Source organism: Hyperolius riggenbachi, chromosome 9 (assembly GCF_040937935.1).
Source record: "Hyperolius riggenbachi isolate aHypRig1 chromosome 9, aHypRig1.pri, whole genome shotgun sequence".
Classification (NCBI taxonomy): domain Eukaryota; kingdom Metazoa; phylum Chordata; class Amphibia; order Anura; family Hyperoliidae; genus Hyperolius; species Hyperolius riggenbachi.
This window is the reverse complement of record NC_090654.1, coordinates 132,031,554-132,054,114: the sequence shown is the minus strand read 5'-3', so window position 1 is coordinate 132,054,114 and position 22,561 is coordinate 132,031,554. Positions and strand designations below refer to the sequence as shown.

The 22,561-nt window shown below is 41.4% G+C and overlaps 1 protein-coding gene across 2 annotated transcripts in view; it reads right to left on the bottom strand.

Moving 5' to 3' along the window:
- Positions 1-12,132: 12,132 nt before the first annotated feature.
- Positions 12,133-22,561, bottom strand: part of LOC137532696 (angiopoietin-related protein 5-like) — a 51,860-nt gene continuing 41,431 nt past the window's right edge. For both annotated transcript variants that reach the window (XM_068253519.1, XM_068253520.1), the window contains exons 4-9: positions 22,025-22,100; positions 21,678-21,702; positions 18,202-18,338; positions 17,990-18,110; positions 17,619-17,801; positions 12,133-13,037 (exon numbers count right to left, since the gene is read on the bottom strand). In XM_068253519.1, coding sequence (XP_068109620.1) covers positions 12,748-13,037; positions 17,619-17,801; positions 17,990-18,110; positions 18,202-18,338; positions 21,678-21,702; positions 22,025-22,100 — 832 coding nt within the window. In that variant the 3' untranslated portion in view covers positions 12,133-12,747. The remainder of the gene's footprint in view (positions 13,038-17,618; positions 17,802-17,989; positions 18,111-18,201; positions 18,339-21,677; positions 21,703-22,024; positions 22,101-22,561) is intronic.

The following is a 22,561-nucleotide window of genomic DNA, read 5'->3' as shown; positions in this document are numbered from 1 at the left end:
ATCAAGTCCCATTTTGGAAAGAAGTTTTTCCTAGGGGGTCTTAATTTTAAAGCTGCTCTCATAAATTGCTATATTAGACTGTGCTTGGCCCAATTATCTCCTGTCACAGCTAAATTGCTGAAATTTGTGACCTTAATGTATTATAACTAAGCTGTAGATCGAGGCCCTTTTGTAAAAAAATCCAACAGATGTTGTACTTCTGGTTTTCTTGGGTCAAAGTTATTTTCGATGGCAAAATCTTTGAATTTGTTCCATGTTCTCGAGTATGTAACATTAGTTGTCAGCTTCCTGGCAGTTAACAATGTCTGTACAACTCGATCTGAGCAGCCTACTTCCTTGTACCTTGTCCCTTCAGTATCCATGCTGTTAAATGTAATCGCTTTGGATTGGGATGACAAATCTTCCCTTGTGTTAACAGAGTTCAAGTGATATTTAGTTTTATTGGTGGTCTGGTATTGAGTTGCATCAGTAGAGGATACCATATTCTTCTTGGCCATTTGGGAATGATTGCTATTGCTATCACTGTCTCTGTTCGTAATCGTCTCAAGAACTTCAAAATCAAAGGAACTGGGGGAAAAGCGTACACAATCTTTGCCCTCCATGGTTGTATTAGTGCATCCATGCCTATCGAACAACAACATTCCATTCTGGAGAAAAACTTTTTGCTCTTGAAATTGCGATTGGAAGCGAACAGATCGATCTTTGGTGTTCCCCATTCCTGTATTATTCTTTGATACTGGCTCTGACACAGTGTCCATTCGTTGTTGTCCACAAGTCCTCTTGATAGACGATCTGCCTGCACATTGTCTTTTCCCTTTATGTAGGTTGCTGATATTTCCAAGATGTTCTCCTGAGCCCAAATCATTAGCGGTTCCAGTTCTTGTAGCAAACTGTAACTGTGTGTTCCTCCTTGTTTCTTTACATATGAAACTGTTGTTTTGTTGTCCGCCTGAACTAAAACTGCTACATCCAGACAATGCACTCCCCATCCCCAGGAACTCGCATCTGTTGTCACTGTAATAAACTTTTGTGGAATTATCGACTTTCCATGCGTTAATGTTCATCCACCACTCCAAACTGTCTAAGACTTTCTGTGGTAATATTATCAATTGGCTCAGGTTGTCTTTGTCCCACTGTCTCAGAAAGTGATATTGTAGACATCGCATGTGCCAACGACTCCAATGTACAGTTGGAACAGTTGCTGCCATTAGCCCTTTAAAACAATGTCTGGCATCCAACACTTCTGTGCTCCTTAAAGAGACACTGAAGCAGAAAACAAACTATGATATTATGATTTATATGTGTAGTACAGCTAAGAAATAAAACATTAAGATCAGATACATCAGTCTAATTGTTTCCAGTACAGCAAGAGTTAAGAAACTCCAGTTGTTATCTCTATACAAAAAAGCCATTATCTCTACGACTTTCAAAAGTCGTGGAGAGGGCTGTTTTCTGACTTTTATTATCTCAACTGTTAGTTAACTATTTACTTTTCCTCTGGCAGAGGAGACTTCATTAGTTCACAGACTGCTCTGAAAGAATCATTTTGAATGCTGAGTGTTGTGTAATCTGCACATATTAGAGAATGATGCAATGTTAGTAAAAACACTATATACTTGAAAATAAAAATATGAGAATATTTTCTTTGCTGCTAATCTTCTAGTAATTATTCATAGTACACAACCAATTAATTATATCATATATTTTTTTTCGCTTCAGTGTCTCTTTAAGTGACTTGTGACATTGACTAGCTTCAGTGCTTTTTCCTGAGGTAGAAACACTTTGTTTTGTATTGTATCGAATAATGCGCCCAGAAATATCATTCTTCTGGTTGGATGAAGTTGACTTTTTTCGTAGTTTATTAACCAACCCATTGTTTTCAGTATATTTAGAGTAAGATCTCTGTGCTCTATTAACTTCTTCTCTGTTTTTGACAGTATCAAGATGTCGTCTAGATAGTGAAAGATACGCACTCCTCTTTCTCTTAGAGATGCAACTGTTGCCTTTAGTACTTTTGTGAAAGTCCTTGGCAATGTTGAGAGACCAAACTGTAGAGCCTTGAACCTAAGATGCAGACTTGCGAAGTGAAATCTTAGATATTTTCTGAAGTGTTTTTGAATGGGAATGTGTAGGTAGGCATCTTTCAAATCTATTGACAACATATGATCTCCTGGTTGTATTACTGATATTATTGACTGTAGGGACTCCATCTTGAATTTTTGCAGCAGTATGTGTCGATTTAAATGTCTCAGATCTATTACTGGTCTCCAGTCTCCTGTTTTCTTTTGTACCAAGAATACTCTTGAGTATACACCTCTGAATTATTGCTTCTTTGGAACTTCCTATATTGCATCTTGAAGAACTAGCGACGTCATGTATTGGAATAGACAATTCTTTTTCTGTGGTGATCTTGGAATCTTTGTATCCAAAAATAAATCTTTTGGCTTTCATTTGAACACCCATTTGTGATCCTTCGAAATTGTCTCTATAGTCCACTGATCTTGAACCATCTCTACCCACACCTTCTTGAATCATGACAAACGTGCTCCCACTCTTAAAATGTGGGTTTGTACACCGTCAAAAAGATTTTCCTTGAGACTGTTAATTAGACGCTAAAGATTTAACTGTTTTCGCCAAGTTACTTTGAGTACTCTTCCAATTTCTACGATACTGTCTTCCAGGTCTGTAGGTTTTTGCATCCTTAAATCTGTTCTGTTGTTGAAATCTTTGATTGAATTTTTGTACTTTGAATTTTCTATCCTAAGGGATCATCCCTGACTTGCCACCAGTCTTTTTAGCTATTGCTGCATCCATCTTCTGTCTGAAGAGACACTTTCCATCATAAGTAATTTTAATCCAGTTATGTTTTGATGCATTATCCGCCGACCAAGGTTTTAGCCATAGGTCCCTTCTTGCAGTAGTTGCAAATAACATCGATCTTGCCGATGCCCGGACACAATCGATTGCTGCTTCCGCTATGAAGTCGGCTGAAATCTTGATATCTTGTAGGGCGGACACAATATCTTCCTTTTCAATGTCTGTTTTAACAGCCTTTTCAATGTTGATGATCCACAGTTTAATTGCCTTTGCTAAGGCTGTTAGTGCGATACCCGGTCTACAGACACCACCAGCAGTCATGCAGATTTTCTTAAGGTCTGCATTAATCTTCCTATCCACTGTATCTTTAAAGGTTACTGAATTGTCCATAGGTAAAGTGACATGTTTTGCCAAATCAGAGACTGATGCATCTACTACCGATGTATTCAAAAGGGATACTGCTTCACGTTGTCTTAGTGGATAGAGCTTGTTCCATTTGTTTTGTAATGATGGTTTCTTTTCTGTTGTTTCCCCTTTCGTCTTTAATTAATCTTTTAATTTTGATCATAAAAGGAAAACTTGGACCTGCTTTTTGAAGATGCGGATAATACTTCTCTGGTTTTTCAGAATCCGACAAATCTGAGTCTTTATCTTCCCATTCTATCGCTTCCTTTATAGCTTCAATCAAATTCGGTACTAATGCAAATTCAAAATTTCCGCCAATTTCTTGTTCCTCAGAAATTTGCATTGTCGCTTCCTGAGACACCATCACCGGATACATCTGTCTTTCCTTTTCAATTTCTTCTCTTACTGCTTTTCTTGTAAGCTCTAGGCCCTAGAGTCTAGGGCTTCTGTAGAGTCTTCATCCCTTTGTTTTGACGATTCCTTAAAGCAGGCTTTGCAAAGTTTTTAATTAGGCATGGATACTTGATCACATGCTCAACATATATTTTGATGATCTCTCTGATTATTTCTTCTAGAAGCGGATGAATGACCTTCATGACTTCTCATTCTTTCAGGAGAAGGGGAATAATTCCTATAATCTCGTGATGAATCTCTGCTCCTTCTTCTGTAACAAAATAGACCACAAGGTAAAAGAAAAAGTTTTCTATGCGGTCCGTTTCCTGATAATTTTTTCTGCACTTCATGTCAAACCAGAATAAGTACTATGTCTTACTAAATCTGTATGTACCCAGATGTAACTCTACTTTTTGGCCATTAGGTGTCAGCAGAACCCAGAGCCAGCGTCTCTCCAAAAGACGTACTCGCTCGGAGAGAGCCAGCTTCGGGGAAGCCTGTCCCTCTCCCTGATCACATGCTCAGAGCGCACATCCACCCTACAGTGACATGGCAGATGTGCCTGCAGAGATGCGGCAACCAACTCCACCCCCCGGCAGAGCATAAAAAAAGTAGGATGTCACGCGCACGCGTCCTAATGACGCCAGACGCCCAGCTGCAGCCCTCCAAGCTCCCACAGGAGAATCTACACAGTTGTCAGGCGAAAAAAAAACACTCAGAGCACCGCAAAAGATGGAAGAAAAACAGGTAAAGGAAAAGACGCAGGCAACTATGCGCCCCTCACCACAGGAAGCTCGACTGTCAGGTGACCGAGTAGATCTGATGGAGGAGCATTTAGCATCCTGTCACAGTCTCCTTCACCAGGAAAGGGTAAACATGGCAGGCTATTTTGGTAGGGGAGCAATAGAAACGAAGTCCTGAGGGAGGACAGAAAAAAGAATATGGGGCCGTAGCACATTCAGACTCATATAGAAACATTGTCCTATGGGGTTTAAGGGGGGCAGGGTAAACCCATCTGTTTGGACTGCCATGGAGGCAACAGGAAAAATCTCTTTCCCTAAAGGGTGGGGAAAGGGGAAAACACCACCTAAGTAGGTTGCAGTTTGCGGAAGGCAAATTTATCCAATCTGATTGGTTAAAGTAAACTATGATTCACAGTAGTGAAATTTTACGTTTAGGAGAATACAAAATTAAGCAGCGCCCCCATAATCTATAGTTTATAACTGTTATAAGTAGTTTAAAACACTTCAAATAACATTGAAAATAACCAAAAAACCTAGTTTATACTATATGTCCAAATGATTTAGCCACGTCTCACCATTTTTACCGCAGGACTTAAAGGGGAACTGAAGAGAGAGGTATATGGAGGCTGTCATGTTTATTTCCTTTTAGACAATACCTGTTGCCTGGCAGCCCTGCTGATCCTCTGCCTCTAATACTATTAGCCATAGCCCCTGAACAAGCATGCAGCAGATCAGGTGTTTCAGTGGTTCAGACTTATAAGTCTGATCTGACAAGACTAGCTGCATGCTTGTTTCTGGTTTTAATCAGATACTACTGCAGAGAAATAGACCAGCAGGGCTGCCAGGCAACTGGTATTGATTAAAAGGAAATAAACATGACAGCCTCCATATACCTCTCTCTTCAGTTCCCCTTTAATTTACAAACAAATTCAACTTACAAGCTAAGTTCACAGTGGTCAGTTGCATAACGCGGAGACTGAAGTCGGGGTGGCTCTGCACCCTAAAGAAAAGATACAAGAGACACAAAAAATGGGAGCCCAGTAGTGCAATATGTATGAAACAGTGGGTAAAAATGGTGATAAAAATGCTACTCACAAAGGAGGGTTGCAAAGGGCAACCGACCACAGGAAGCAGGTGGAGACAACAAACCCGACTCCACTCGGGGTGGTCCTATCCAGGGCCAGTATGTGGTCGCTTTCCTAAAAACAAGAGAAACAGGTGTCCACCGTGGTGGGAACCAACGGTGGTCTGTTTCCACCCCTCAGATCACACGAATACGGGGGTATACTTTGCACAAATGGGGGAAAGGGTGCCTCTTTCCCCCAGTTGCATAACGCACCCATTATAATGTGTTAGAATGACCATGAACTGCAATGGAGACTGGACATAGACTTTAATATAAAGCCTGCATGTAGCAAATTAGATTAGCGTGATGAGTTACGACGCAGTACTGTGAACAGACTCATAGAATTATATGGGCAGTAAGTTAACATGCAGAATTATTCTGCAACTTAACTGAACTGTGAACAGGGCCACAAACACAAATATATTACAATTTACTTACTGATTGCTTTATTATGTGAATAATAATGCTTCACAAACAGTAAGGGATAACATTTTAAATAACGTTTTAGTTAAATACGATAGATATGTTTAGTATTTTTGGAAACGTTATTCGTCACGGGCGTATTTTGTAAACTTAAATCATCACAAGCGCAGTTTGAAAACGTTAATAATCTCCGGGCGCCCTTTTTTCCTGTTTGGCGCCCATCAAACAATATTTATTGTGGGAGTGAATGGTGCGCCCTTTTTGTCCACTTGCCTCATGCACCCACATTTCCTGCTTCCACTCTAATGTCCTACCATATTGTTATATTGTGCGTGGCTGAAAGATACCTTTCAGGAATCCCCCCAGTTGAAAACCTTCGGTTTGTCTTTTTTATGGTGGATACTTATCTTACTGGTATACATGTGGTCACTATGTAATTAACACCCATCCTCCAATCATTTTTTTTCATATTAAAGATCTGTTATATTAATTCCATCATTATAACTGTTCAAAATGTTTATGTGAATATTTAGAACTCATATTCTGAATCACAGTATCTTGGTGTATTGTTCTGGACTCCCCAGATATTCCAACATTTATTTATTTTTGTGTGAGGAAGCAGGAGATTCCTGTGAAACATGTTGCAATTTGGAGTGTTTTATACCTTAAAGGGAACCTGGAATGAAATGGAGGCTGCAATATTTATCTCCTTTAAAACAATATCTATTGCTTGGCTGCCCCTCTGATGTCACTAATACTTTTACTTTTAGCCAAAGACCCTAAACAAGTATGCAGATCATGTGCTCTGACTGAAGTCTGACTGGATTAGACACATGCTTGTTTCAGGGTTGTGACTCGGATACTTCCAATGCCAATAGATGGACAGAACAGCCAGGAACTGGCATTGTTTGAAAGAAAATGAATATGGCAGCCTCCATATCACTCTCACTTCATATTCACTTTAATTAAAGCTGTTTCAGAAATAGACTATCACATTCCTGGAGGTAAGTCTACCACCACCTCCATTTTCAACCAGATTTTAGTGTATTTTATACTGTTGGCCCATCTGTTTGTTTACCTACGTTTGTGAATCTTTTAATCAAGTGTACATATGATTTTTACATCTTCATTATTTAGGTTGAATCATTATACAAATGATATAAACAGAGGAACACCAAGAGCCCCAATAGTGTAGTATGTATTGACAAAGGGGATAATGACAAAGAGTAATAGTTGTTATACTCACAAGCATGGGTCACCAATAGGCAACCACTGTAAAGGCAGGTGGGGAGATTATCCTGACCCCACTCAGGAATAAGAAGTCGCTCTCTGTAGATAGTAGAAAAGGGTTGCAACCCTCCACCCAGGGTGGATACAATATTATATAGGAGAGAACAGAGGCGCCAAAAGGATAAAAGGGGTTTTAAAAGAGCTTAAAAGCCAAAAATTTGGTAATTAGGGGAGGCAGTGGTGGACTTATCTCCTCCAAGCAGACACAACACGACTGTTCATTCAGTCTATTTATTAACAAACTCCAGATAAAACAAAGCAACGCGTTTCACGGGTCAGCGTCCGCTTCCTCAGGCAATAGAAAAAGGAGTTACAGCATTTAGATGCTGTAACTCCTTTTTCTATTGCCTGAGGAAGCGGGCGCTGACCCGTGAAACGCGTTGCTTTGTTTTATCTGGAGTTCGTTAATAAATAGACTGAATGTACAGTCGTGATGTGTCTGCTTGGAGGAGGTAAGTCCACCACTGCCTCCTCTAATTACCAAATTTTTGGCTTTTAAGCTCTTTTAAAACCCCTTTTATCCTTTTGGTGCCTCTGTTCTCTCCTATATAATATTATACAAATGATGATCAACTATAAGAATCAAGCTAGTTGAGCTTACCTTGGACTGTGGATTCTTAATTTGTATATAAGTAATATTCCATAGAATCAGGGGCATAGCTACATACCATGGTTCCCCCAGCAAAACGTTCACAGGGCCCCACCAATAAATCATCTCACTCTTTCTCTTGCCTATCCCTGGTGACACCCTTTCTCTTGCCTACCCCTCTTGCAAGGATCATAAAACAAGTGTGGACATTATAATGTCCACACTAGTAACAAGTGTAGCCACAAAAACTCCTGGTCTGAAGGGTGGAACTCTTTATCAGAGGGAATGAAGTAGTTGGTGGGTCCCCCTTACAGCTCTGGGCTCATATTATTTATTTATATTTGCATACAATGTATCCTAAAACTCAACATATAGAGGGGATTAAATATAACAGGTGGACTGATTAATATTTACTGACATAATTAAAGCTACTGAGAGACAGCTGTTAGCACCTCATGGCAGATAGTTCTACCCCACATCAACATAGCCCAAGAGGTCTCAGATGTGGAGATGAAGAGAACCCCCAAGAAGAGTGTGACCTACAAATACTGCTTTAAAAGTGGCAGGATGATACCGGAATAAATTAACTACAAAGTTTTCATAGTAGTTGTCAGATAGGATAAAGGCCCGTACACACACTAGATTAAAGCCAGCTGACACGGCCAATAACAACTGCCTCTGCTGATAATCCAGCAGATGTACAGCAGCTCCCGACTCCTGATGGCCACGTGGCCATCAATCCGCCAGGCAGATCAATTTGGCTGATTGACAGCCGATAGCTTTGTTCTCCCCACCCAAGAACAACCAACACTGATCTGTCCATCGGCCCTCCAACTCCCCCCCCCCCCCCAATTACAACAGAACTCATTGCTAGCGTGCAGGCTAACTACACATCTGTAGAGCCTCGGCCCAGCAATATCACCCGAGGGATCAGGTCCGGAGCCCCATCAGGCGACATCCATCTAGTGATTGTATGGGCCTTAACTCACATGACCTAGTTGTCTATCTTTTACACCTAGCCACATTGGCAAGTATAATACACCTTCAATTAACTTTTCTCCTGAGTTTTCTCCCAGGAGATCATTTTCATCTTCTCTACAAAGTACCTTTTCAACAACATATTTTGATTATTTCCATGCTTGCTGAAAGCATAAAATGTATTTTATTGCAAAGGTGTGAAAAAATCTCCTGTGAGAAGACTCAAGAAAAGTTAATTGAATATGGGCCTAGATCTGTCTACCTAAATTTGTTTTCCTTGTTCTATGTACAGTAGGTTTGGTATGCAGGGAAGGTGCCATAGATATGCTTCTGTAGATAAGCAAAGCAGTATGTTCTTAAACTTACACTTGTGTTATACCAGTCATCAGTGTGCTTCCTTCCCAAAATTCTAAGGCTACTTTCACACTACACACTGTGCATTGCGTTGCGGTACTTTCCCAGCCACAGCTCATCGTGAGGGCAATGTAAGTCTATGGAGACTCACACACTATTTCAGTGCGATGAAAGTAGTGAAATCGCAAACCCACTCCAAACTCTGCTGTCCAGCAGGAAGTATATCACTGGTCATTGAGCAGGGGGGCTGCTACGCATATCACCCTGTTGGCGGAAGAGGACATGGTGCGGTGTGATCATCCTGCACCCAGGCTCTCCTGCCGCAGGATGACTGCACCACATATTGTGTAAAACTAGTCTCAAGCAGAGTGTGGGGTTTAATTCACTCTTTAGTCTCATATGAATAACATAATATTGTTATTTCATTCCCAGCCCTGCCAATTACATATCATGAGTAATCCTGTAAAGCATGGGTGTCAAATTCACATACACAGTGGGACGACATTGAACACTGGGACCCATTTATGGGCCATCCTCATTATATAGTGGCCATCTACCTCCCTTATAAAGTTCCCTGCTGTCTAATGCCCCCACCCCCACTCCCCTATACAGTTGCCTAGTGTCTAGTGGCTCCCCTCCCTCCCCTATACAGTTCTCTGGTGTCTTGTGGTCCCCCTCACTCCCCTATAAAGTTCCCTGGTGTCTTGTGGTCCCCCTCGCTCCCCTATACAGTTCCCTGGTGTCTAGTGTTTTCTCCCTCCCTCTTCTATATGGCTTCCCTGGTAATCTAGGGCTTCACTTTCAGTATAGCTTCCCTGGTGGTCTAGAGTGGGACAAATATAATGCAAAGTGAGAAAACCACTTGCAGGCTAAATTTGATGGCTCTGCAGGCCAGAGTTGTCCCACAGGCCTGAGTTTGACATACATGCTTTAAAGGAAACTTCTACTAAAACAAAATTGCATAATTGAGGCTGGGAGTAAACTAGGCAGTGCAAAAAACCATTTGTTACATTTCTGAAGCGTTTTTGGTGAGTTTGGGTTTTTTAATATCTTCTCTCTATCAATGGAGTAAAACGCAGTATCAGATTAAAATAAAACTGCATTTAAAAATGCATTTCTCTGCGTCTCCATTGAGATTTATTATGTGCATTTTACTTCCATTTTTGAAAATCATGCAGCAAGTTGTGCATTTTCAAAAGCGCAAAAACTCAGAACATTTCCGAGTTTATGCAGGATTATGAAAATGTTTATGTTAATATACGCAGCTTGAAAATAGACCAGTCAAATCCCAAGAAACAGTGTTTTTGCCTAGTGTGTTCCAAGCCATTATGGGGCTTAAAAATACATTGCTTCACATAAAGTACTATACACTGCATGAACCTGTCAAACTTTGCTTTGGCTTCACTGAAAATCATAATGCCCAAAAACTAAAATGGTTGCAGGTGTTTGTACTATTTTAATAACACAGAGCTTGGCATAGCTTATACTGTGTGTGTCCCCTCCTCCCCTCCCCCCTTTCCACCATAAGTCTCTGAGGTGATGGTGTCACTTCATGCCACAGAAGAGGTGCGTGTGCACTTGTACACTTGGACGTTGTATAAATACACATTTGATTAATTTTTCAACTTTTAATTCTGAAAAGCACAGAAATAAATACAAATGCACAATCATATTAAGGATATAAATAAGAGTGCAAGATGTTGGAAACACTAGCATTTCCTCTCAATTTAAACATTTTATACAGCAATATAGAAATATATCATAAAACCTCATTCAAATAACTGCCGCTAACTACTGCCTCTAACTATGGCTTATTATCTTTTAACCTACCCAGCGTTCAATTTCCCCAGGATTTTTGTGCAAACAGTGATAACATTTATTTTTAAAACTTTTTTTTTTCCTGTAACTTGCCAAAATGTGTCAAGCAATGGTCTAATATACAGTGCAGGAGAGTATTGATGTGTATGCATGTTTATACTGTTCACAGCATGTTTTTTTGAACGGACATTTCTGTCCATACCGCTAGGGAGGTTAAAGAGACTCTGAAGTCTCTTTTTTCCCCTTCTTTTGTTTAACATTCCTCTTCAGCTTTAATGCCAGAGTGAAATCGCTGCATCCCCGTGGCAGAGGAGTGATATATTACTAGAGATAAGCCCTGCAAAGCCCCAGGGACTCGCAGGGCTTCACTTCCTCAATGAGGCAGAGCTTTAGGCTGTAGCTCCGCCTCCTCCGCAGTCAATCTCTGCGAATCGCCACCTCTCCCCGCCCCTCTCAGTCTTCTTTCACTGAGAGGGGCGGGGAGGAGGCAGAGATCTGCAGAGATTGATTGCGGAGAGGCAGAGCTACAGCTGAAAGCTCAGCCTCTCCAGGAAGAGAAGCCCTGCGTGTCAGGGCAGCATGATCTGCGACCTGCAAAGTCGATGAACTTTGCAAGTCGTTTTTTAAGTAATAAATCACTCCTCTGCCGCAGGGTTGCGGCGATTTCACTCTGGTATTAAAGCTGAAGAAGAATGTTAAACAAAATAAGGGTAAAAAAAACAAGACTTCAGAGTCTCTTTAAAGTCAATGTAACCCGTCCTAAAAAAAACAACAGTCAGACACTCACCTAAGGAGAGGGAAGGCTGAGTCCTAATGAGACTTCCCTCTCCTCTCCCAGTCCCGGTCAGGATCCCACATAGCAGCATTCGACCAATTCGGTGAAATACTGCCACTTCCGCCGCCGAAGGGAGGTTTCGGAAGTCATCGGGAGAACTCGGGCTCCTGAAGGCGGGCCGCTCCATACTGCGCATGCACGAGCACCCTCTATTGCGTAATCACGCGTGCGCAGTATGGAGCCGTCTGTCTTCGGGAGGACTCGGCTCCTGAAGACTTCCGAAGTCCCCCGCGGCGGGGGCTTTGAACGGAGGATCCTGAGCTGCACGGAGGGCACTGGGAGAGGAGAGGGAAGGCTCAGTAGGACTCAGAGCCTTCCCTCTCCTTAGGTGAGTAGCTGGCTTTTGTTTTTTTACGACGGGTAACAATAGCTTTAAAGAGATGCTGCCACGAGTATGCAATAGTAATGTGTCAAACCCCACTTTCACATTATTAACTCATTTATGATGAACATAGTTATTTCCCATATTTTTCTTCTTGACACACAGAATTATGACAATCTGGACTGTAAATGTGTGGTTGGAAAGTGTTTTATCTGCTGCCTGAGTTTCTTGCTGTGTTCATAAAATTGTTAAAGTTTACATTCCCAAAGTACCTGTCAGATATGACAAAAATAAAAGTTCTTTTTACTGACAGTTATTGAAGTGGGACATTTCAGCTGGAGGCGCTGAACAGAGGGATTTCTTCCAATGGGTTCTTCAAGCATGACAGGAAATAGAGCTTATAAAAAATACAATTCTATGATACATAAAGCAGGCTGGTAAAACTTCATTCTTAAATACATTTAGATAAGAGATTTAGGTTATTACCAATGGATATTTTTTACAGGTTCTCTTTAAAAGATGTAAGGGTAATTAAATAAATTTGCACATTAATCAATTATATACTTAAATATGAAATGTAAACTAATTTTATATCAAAAAAATAATTACATATTTAACTTTATATACAGAGTTCATTACACAGAAGTCTTCCGTCTAATTGCAATTCAGAAGCATTTTGGTGGATTTTAGTGACTCTCTTACTCTCCATGTTGGCCAGGCAATGTAAGCAAGCATGTCTGTGTATTCATCTTTGAGATATAGGCCATTGAGGTTTGCTGCTCCGCATGCATTAAACCACCAACCTGAGGAAAAAATCTCCCCACAGCTCCGATACGCCTGGTCAGCAATGAAACATCGTGGTTTACAGTTATCATGAGAGTTATCTAGTGTACTAAAGAACATGCCGTGCTGTCTGTTGTTTGCGTCTCCCTCAAATGCATCCCCTGCAACAAGAAATAGATTCAGACATTAGAAATGTTTTATTTACTTGATTAATATGTACCATTTTTAATATCAACATCATCTCTGCACTTGTTACCTGTTCCTCCTGTGGTCAGGGTATCTATCTAGTTTTACATTTAACCCCAACAGAATGGAAACAAACATGCTAAATTCCACGATTTCTCTGAATAGATTGAGATATGTAAGCTCCAGAGAATATTTAAAGGAAACCTGAAGTGAGGGGGTTATGGAGGCTGCCATATTTATTTTCTTTTAAACAATACCAGTTGCCTGGCTATCCTGCAACATGCATCAGTAATGTCTGAATGCAGCCAAGCTTCAAACATCTGATCTGCATGCTTGTCCAGGGTCTATGGCTAAAAGTATTAGAGGCAGAGAATCAGCAGGACAGCCAGGCAATTTGCATTGTTTAAAAGGAAATCAATATGACAGCCTCCATATGCCTCTCACTTCAGGTGTCCTTTAAACATGAGTATTTGGCAGCCAATATTTATACACGATAAAGCACGCTCTGGCTCCACATGCAACCAAACATTGCCTCAAGCCTTACACTTACAAAACTGTATCAAGAAGTTTTTTTTTTTATCCTGTCATGACTGACAGAAAAATAAAGCTCAAAGTTCTTTTGCAGGAACTGATCTATTGAATGTGTACAGCATCTTTGTGTACATCATCTTGCAAAGATTTTTATCTGATGCATACCTCCCAACTTTTTGAGATGAGACAGCGGGACACTTAAACCACACCCGCAAAACACCCCCAACCACACACCCTGACACACCTCTAGTCAAACATAATATATATATATATATCTCATTTATTAAAAAAATAATTGTGGGTGGGGAGAAGGGTGAGGGTGCCCATGGGTGAGGAGGTAAAAAAATGATCGAGGCCCCAGCCGGCGGATGCGGTGTGTGGTCTGGGTTAATATTGTCCCTCCCTCCCTCCGAATGTGCCCACCAGTGTCCCCCTGTATGTAGAGATTAGGAGCGCAGCGGAGCGGGCAGTCTTACCATTCCTCCTCGCGTACCGGGCATCTGGTTTTCTCCGTTTCCTGCTTCCTGTGACGTCACAGGAAGTAGATGGAAGCTAGAGCCCGGTACGCGAGGAGGAATGGTAAGACTGCCCGCTCCGCTACGCTCCTAATCTCTACATACATGGGGACACTGGGGGGCACATTCGGAGGGAGGGAGGGACAATATTAACCCAGACCCGCATCCAACACACCGCATCCGCTGGCTGGGGCCTCGATCAATTTTTTTTCACATCTGATCCCCCAGCCGCCCGGGACACTGGGGGGTCATAACGGGATAGCGGGACAGCCCCCCCCAAATCGTGACTGTCCCGCCGAAAACGGGACGGTTGGGGGCTATGCTGATGGGGAGTTCAGCTCAATAGAATATACTGTGTAGAGTATGGCTCTCATACTACATGGAAGAGGGTAAAATTGGTCTGTGATCTTTCATTAATCTTTTAAGTGTGTACACAGCATAAGTCTAGGCTGTTTATAATGCAGAATTATCTTCCCTGAGCATTCTGGGAGGCCAAATTTAACACAGGCAGTGACATCTTCACTAGGTGTTCCAAAGTCAGAAAAAAAAATCTGACTTTGGAACACCCAGTAAAGATGTCACTGCCTGTGTTAAATTTCAGAATGTAATTCAGCGTAAGGAAAGATTTTTACAATGGGAAAACACTGACTGAATAATTTATAAATGAATATAGTAAAAAAAAAATAGGCAGTTTTATTCATTGCATTATTATCAGTAATGTTCCTAGTTAATATCTACACTGCATAAAAAAATTATGAGAATGGAGGAGAAGGTTTAGGAAAGTCAAATGTATAAGGTATTTCAACATAACTTATTCATTTGGCTACCGTTATAGTTTTTTTTTGTCAGGTCCTAAAAAAATGACTTGCAAATCAAAATCTAAACTTTATTTACAGCTTCACAGGAGTTGCTACAAAGCAAGTTCTCATTCACCTGAGAGGAACATCTGAGTGATGAAACTTCCTATGTATTGGTAATGTGTTTCATAGTAGTGATGGTCAAGTAGATGCAAATAACCTCGAACTGATGCAAATGTATGCTATTTTTTATGCAAATGTATGCAATTTTTATGCAAATGTATGCAGCTTGAAGGTTAAATAATCAAATTTTACCTCAGCAGGATTTGATTGGTTCATTTTCAAGCTGCATAAATTTGCATAAAAATTTGCATACATGGGCATCAAATCAAAGTTATTTGCATCTACTTGACCATCACTATTTCATAGTGAATATGTAACGATCGGTGTAACACAGAGAGGGTCTGATTACCGGTGAACTGCAGTATCACAGAGAATACAGAATATACCCGATTATTGGTGATCTGCAGTATCACCGATAATCAGATATATCTACTAACCTCTGGACACCTGAGATAACAAGTGAGTGTTAGATGCAACAGTATACTTTGAGTACTACACGGAAGTATGTTCCTTCTGATGGCCTAGACTCTCCCGGGGGAGGAGCTAGGCTGAGAGTAGGAAGGACAGAGCGTGAGTGACACCAGTGAGAGGGTGTCACTAACAGGTCTGGGAACTGCCTCTAACAGTAAGGCCAGTTCTCGAGGTCGGGCAAGCCAGGTCGTTAACACACAGACAGATAAGGTACAGATTCAGGAGACAGATATGGAATCCAATAAACAGGCAGGGTTTGGCAACGGAATATCAGAATAGCAAGGTACAGAATCAGGAGGCAAATACAGAGTCCAGGAACGAGCAGAGTTTGGCAACAGGATATCAGAAATAGCAAGGTACAGAATCAGAGTTCAGAGGGATAGTCAGGCAGGCAGAAGGTCATAACAAATAATACAGTTCAATATTCCTGACGCTAAGGTGTGAGTTCCTTGATCGTCAACACCTTTGGATATTCTATGCTAGAACACAGATACAGACAAGGTCTGAGTGCTACCATGTAGTGATCGCAACGCCAGACACCAGAGAAATGAAAGGCACCCAGTATATATACTATAGCGCTCACCAGCGCCACCCCTAAGTGCTGGACCAATGGAGGATGGGGAAAATGTCACCCGCCCGGCTTGGTCAGCTGACTCTTCTCTGGCTGTCATATAAGCTCTGCCTCTCAGCGCGCGCGCGCGTCCTTCTGAACCTGTGTGGACTAGCAGTCCCACCCACACCAGACATGTTTTGCAAAGTATCAGCCGATTCGGGCGCGGGAGCCGCCGCACCGCTTTCCAAGCAAGAGGCGGACTCCCCGCGTCCAGCCACCATGTCAGGAGTATCGCTATGCGTACAAACCGCCGCGTCCAATGCGGACTCCACCGCTCTGCCTATGCGGCATGCGGCGGTTTCTTCGCGTTGTGCCGCCATGTTGGACGCGGAAACAGCCGCCTCACCCTGAACACTTGCGGCGGCTTTTCCGCGTTTCTTCACAGAATATAAAGCAAACTTTTATTATAACCTTTACAACTGCATGGTTCTGTTGTTTGTACCTCTGGCTATCCCAGAAAGCAAAAGCAGATTAATTATCAAAAAAAAACAACAAACATCTGGGTCATGATGAAACTCAGTTGGAGTTTTTGAAAGTTTTGTTCATTTTCAGCTCTGCTTGCAGCATCATGCAGGTTCCCACAGTCAGAATGTTTTCCAATTTACCCAGACTCTACTTTTGCTTTAAATATTTTGCTCTGGATGCTAATCTAACTATGATCTAATATCATAGCTCCCAACTGTCCCTCTTTGGGAACCAAATCCCTCTGTCCCTCTTTCTTCCCCAGTTGTCCCTCTTTCAGGACTGATGAACAGATCTGTGTAAAAATATGTATTTTTCTACTAAAAAGTATGTATTTTTCTACTGAAAAAAATGTTTAAGTGACTCTAATCTTCATTCCCATCATTTAAATTAATATATTCCTTATTTACAAATGTTCTAATTAAGACAAACTAATAATGATAGAAAGGTCCAGTGTAGTGTGAATGATAAATCAACATCTTTTGATTTAGAATACTTCGTGAAATGCATGGTGAGAGGTGTGGTGGGGCGTGGTTAGAGGTGTGGCAAGGGCGTGTCTTAAAGTGTCCCTCTTTCTTGTCTCAAAAAGTTGGGAGGTATGTCTAATATGATGCAAGGCTATAATGGCATTAACAGTACTGTGATGAATGCCTTTTAAAACTGTGTATTATTGCAAACTGCCTTTTGTTACCGAGACTGAATCAGGGGCCCTACCCTTTGTGCTTTCTTGTCCTGTTCTTGTCCTTTAAAAAGTGAAAACACTCTCTGGAAACATTTTTTTTTCAAAAATGTTTAAAGTTTTTTTTCTTATTTAACCACTTCATGCCATAGGATGAAGAGTACAAGTGCACTTTGGCAGAATGGACATTTATATAAACATCCTATTTGCACTAAAGGTGCATGGATAGGACATTTATAAACTTCCATTTTGCAGGAAGTGGTTAAAGTGTCTAAAAACTTCACCTCAAAAACAAAGCTTTTTGAATCCTCTCATACTTTATTATTATGTATTCCAAAGAAGAGCATGAGGACATGGACACTTACCAGCAGTGCCTGAGTATTGCCCTAAGGTGAGCTTGTAGTTTTCCTTGTTAGAAATACAGATAGAGCTATATTCTGCATATGCCGTATTGTTGGAAAAATCTTCCAGTTCAATGCGCAGTTTACAGGTTTTCTTCATCTGGTTTGTCAGGTTACTCATATACTTCAATCCCAACCAGTGCTCTCCTAAATACAGTAAATAATGCATAGTCAATCAATGAGAAAATACACACAACTCAGAAACACAACTATCAGTGTCTAACAACTGAGATAAAATTTTGTCATGATTATAGGAAATTGGAAAGTCCTCCATGAATTTCAGTTTTGACTGGAGAAATTGTGAATACAACTATAGAGTTGGAATAACAGCTTACCTTCAGGAAACCCAAATCCTTGCACATATTCGTCCCAAAGTCTGTCAAAGCTAAGTCCATCCTGTCCATTGCGTCTCTGTATAAGGGTCCAGCCTCCACTTTTGGTCATTTCACAGTATACCTGTAGGCGGAGCATAAATATTTTTTACTTTTACCTGAAACTATCACACCTCAGCTCCCTATGAACAGAAGAGTTCTGTTTATTTTCTCACCGGAAAAGGAGTATCGGCGCCATTTGGTCTGATCATGTATCTTCCACAAGCTGAACTTTTGTTTTTCTGCCATATGTCTGAGCAGTCCAGGCCAGAAGAATATGAAATGCATTGTCCAATATCTAAGTTTTCAGCTTCTGAAAAAAAAAAAAGAATGATTTTATTTTCACTGTTTTTACATTTACAACCCACTGATAATCAAATATAAAATCAGTTGTCATGATCATTTGCACAACAGATATCCTGTGGATTGGCTCATGTGTACCAAAACTGAAAGCAATAATTGCAATAAAAATATTCTCATAACATAGAATTAGAAAGTAGTCAGTAAACATATCCATATTTAAAGCAATCTCTGAAAACATAATTTTACTTTTTTGTTTGTTTGTTTAATATAACTGGTTCGCGTTTCACGGCTTTTACCCCTTAACCAGTTCGCGTCCCTGGGGTTTTCCCCCTAAAAAACCAGAACAATTTTCTACATTTCACACTCTTCCCATTCATTAGCCAATAACTTTATCACTACTTATCACACATAAATGATCTATACCTTGTTTTTTTCGCCACCAATTAGGCTTTTTTTTGGGTGGTACATTTAGCTTAGAATTATTTAATTTTGTACAGATTTTAATGGTAATAAGGGGAAAAAAATGAAAAAAGGAATTATTTCTCAGTTTTCAGCAATTATAATTTGAAAATAGTAAGTGGTACTGTAGATTAAACCTACACATTTGATTTGCCTGTTTGTCCTGGTTATTACAGGGTTTAAAGTATGATCCTAGTACAATGTATGGCGACAATATATTATTTGGAAATAAAGGTGCATTTTTTTTCCATTTTGCGGCTTTGGATTTTTCTTTAATTGTTGTGGCACTTTTTAATCCTCCCCGCTCCCTAGTTATCAAGATGTGCTCCTTTATACCCCCCCTCCCCCATACTTGGCCAGATGTGCCCCGTTACCCTTCCCCAGCCCCTGATGTGCCTCTGTAAACCCCCCCCCCCCACTTCAGTGAACCACACGTGCCTGTTTATCTCCCCCCACCATAGTTAGCCAGATGTGTTTTTTATTACCTCCCCTCCCCCCATTCATAGCCAGGTGTATGCCCTTTATGCCTCCCCCTCCCCCATTTGTGGCCGGCTGTGTGCCCCTTTTAATTTTTATCCCCTCCCCCCCCCCATGGATAGCCAGGAGTTGGCCCTTTAAGATATTTTTTCTCCCCAAATGCCAGGTGTCCCCTCCACCCCCTCTGCAGAGCTAGGCGCAGGGAAGCAAGAATCTCTCACCTGACCTTGTTCCACCGGCGATCACGATCTCCTCCTTGCAGTACCGCTGGCAGCCTCAGTATGCTGACCGGATCGGGTCCCGGCTTGATGACGTCATCAAGCCGGGACCCGATTCACTCAGCATAGTGAGGCTGACAGCGGGACTACAGGGAGAGGATCGCGATCGGCGCTGGAACAAGGTAAGGTAAATATTGTTACATTGTAATCCTCCATCGCAGCATGGAGGGGGAGGGGGGTATTACAGAGGATCGGGCGGGGGGGTGGGGGAATCGGAGACACGGGAAGGGATGCCAGAGTAGTGTAGTTAGGGGGAGGGGGGTTAATGAGCCCAGGAGTGTGCTAGCACGCCCGCTGTGCTCATTAAATGACAGCAACTTATAATCACGTCATGTGGCTTTCAGGAGCCACTTGCAATGACGTGATTATACTGTATGCGGGATGCAAACTGGTTAAAAGGAAGATCCGCGCTGCCCAAAAAAACCAAACTGCACTTACCTGGGGCTTCTTCCAGCTCCTGGCAGTCGATTGGTGCCCTCGCCGCAGCTCCTCTCACTCCCGGTGTACAGCGGTGAAGAAGCTGACCTCGCCAGGTCGGCTTCCGGGTCGGCTTCCTGTGCGCTCCACGGCGCGGGTCACGTGGGGTACGTGACGTCATCGGGTCTCTACTGCAACCCACGTGACCCGCGCCGTGGAGCGCACAGGAAGCTGACCCAGAAGTCGACCTGGCGAGGTCGGCTTCTTCACTGCTGGACACCAGGCGTGAGAGGAGCTGTGGCGAGGGCACCGATCGACTGCTAGGATCTGGAAGAAGCCCCAGGTAAATGCAGTTTGTTTTTTTTGGGCAGCATGGATCTTCCCTTTAAGGTTCCTGACCTGAATTTTTACACTGTGTCGCATTGATACAACAGTAACTTTTTAATTACTGATACCATCTTAGTGATATATATTTTGGCTTTTTTCGTACAGTCTAGGCTTTGGGTAATATTTTTTTCCTAAAACTATTTTATTTTATAGTCATTTTATGGGGACAAAAATTAGGTATAAATGAGGAAAATACCCTTCCCGGGTAAAATGATGCCCCAAATGCCATATTTTATTATTAGCTGAGCTTGTAGCGGACTGTTATTACCAGCCTGTGCATCTGTAGCAATGCGGATGCGTTCGCTATGGCGACAGTTCGACGGTCCTAGTGCTGTACAGATGCATTGCTAGGCAACAGCAGAGCAATACATCTGTAGAGCATTGGGGCCCCATACTTTTGCCCTAGCGATTGCATCTGATCGCTTCAGGAAGCAGTCATCAAAACTTTATAAACAGGTATAGGTACTGCAAGGATTAACAATTTTTTTGCCTAAGTTTATTGAATGATTATTGCTATTTGCTAGCAGCAATCATTAAGTTTAGCACAGGACCATGCATGAGCGTGCCCACGCATGCGCATGTGGGGTGAGCAGTGATTTTTACATTCTATGTCCTAAAACCTACAGCAGCACAAATTAGGACACAGAATCTATGTCCTAAAACGATAAGCAGTTAAAGTCCCTTTGACATGGGAGACCAGGGTAAGGTCCTTGGGCAAGACTCCCTAACACTGCAGGGTGGCCTCTTAAGTGAAGCCTTAGTGGCTGCAGCTCTTAATGGGAACCAGAGACTAAGCACCTCATGTATTTTACCATATATATCAGTGGGAACATTAGAGAAAACACCTACCCTGCTCTCTGTTTCATTCTTCACTGCTCAGCCTGCTTCTAATAAGCCCTGATAAAATCAGAGCATTCATTCTGACTTTGCTCAGGAATCATTACAGCTGAGTCTGTCTTCTCTGATGTATTTTCAAGCCCAAGCCTGCCCCCTTCTGGCTCTGCTATAATGACTCAGCTATACTGATTCCTGAGCAAAGCCAGACTGAATGCTCAGCCAGGGATTTTATCAGGGCTGATTAGAAGCAGGCTGAGCAGTGAAGAATGAAACAGAGAGCAGGGTAGGTGTTTTCTCTAATGTTCCCACTGATATATATGGTAAAATACATGAGGGTGCTTCGTCTCTGGTTCACTTTAAGCGCTTTGAGTCTGACAGGAGAAAAGCTTTATACAAATGTTAGGATTATTAATATTCTATCTACTTATGCCTTTAAAACAAAATCCTTACAACATATAAGAAAAAAATATGTTCATGCAATATCATTGGCTTACCTTGTGCAATGGGATTCCCTTGAACCTATGATTACAAAAAAGAAGATGTATAAGTCTTCGCACTATTATTTAAATTAAAACTGAATAATGCAGTATTGATTATTTCAGTGTTATACATAGTTTAAAGACCATAAAATACTCAGTTCCTGAGATTACGTTAGCTAATTCCGAGGGTCTTTTGCCGACATCTTGGTTCTACAGCACGTGTTGCTTTTTAGCATTGCGTCTAGTTCATTCAATAATAAGTTAACTTTTAGGGGCTAACATTCATTTGACAATGACAATAACACTTGAACAAAATAATAGCCCTGTACCTATCCATAAGAAAATAATAATAATTAACATACCTGTACTATAATTTCTTGTAAACACACAAGCAGTAACACGCAGCCAAACAGTCCAAAGCTTGCCATGATTTTGCTCCTAGAAAACAATAATAATAATATTCTGTTGGAAACATAAAATAACTCAAATATTTACTTTTTGGACTTCATCCTACTGGCTTAATAGGCACATTTGTCTAAAGATATTACCTGGCTTTACTGCTGTAACATCTCTAGCATTGCAATAGCTCAGTCTCAAAAACTGGTAAAAGCTTATAGGGAACCTAAACTGAGAGGGATATGGATGTTTCCTTTTAAACAATACCAGTTGCCTGACTTCCCTGCTGATCAATTTGCTGCAGTAGTATCTGGATCTCACACCTGAAACAAGCATGCAGCTAATCCAGTCTGACTTCAGTCATAGCACCTGATCTGCATGCTTGTTCAGGGGCTGTGGCTAAAAGTATTAGAGAGACAGGGTCAGCAGCAGAGTCAGTCAACTGGTATTATTTTTAAAAGGAAAAATCCATATCCTTCTCAGTTTAGGTTCCCTTTAAGTCC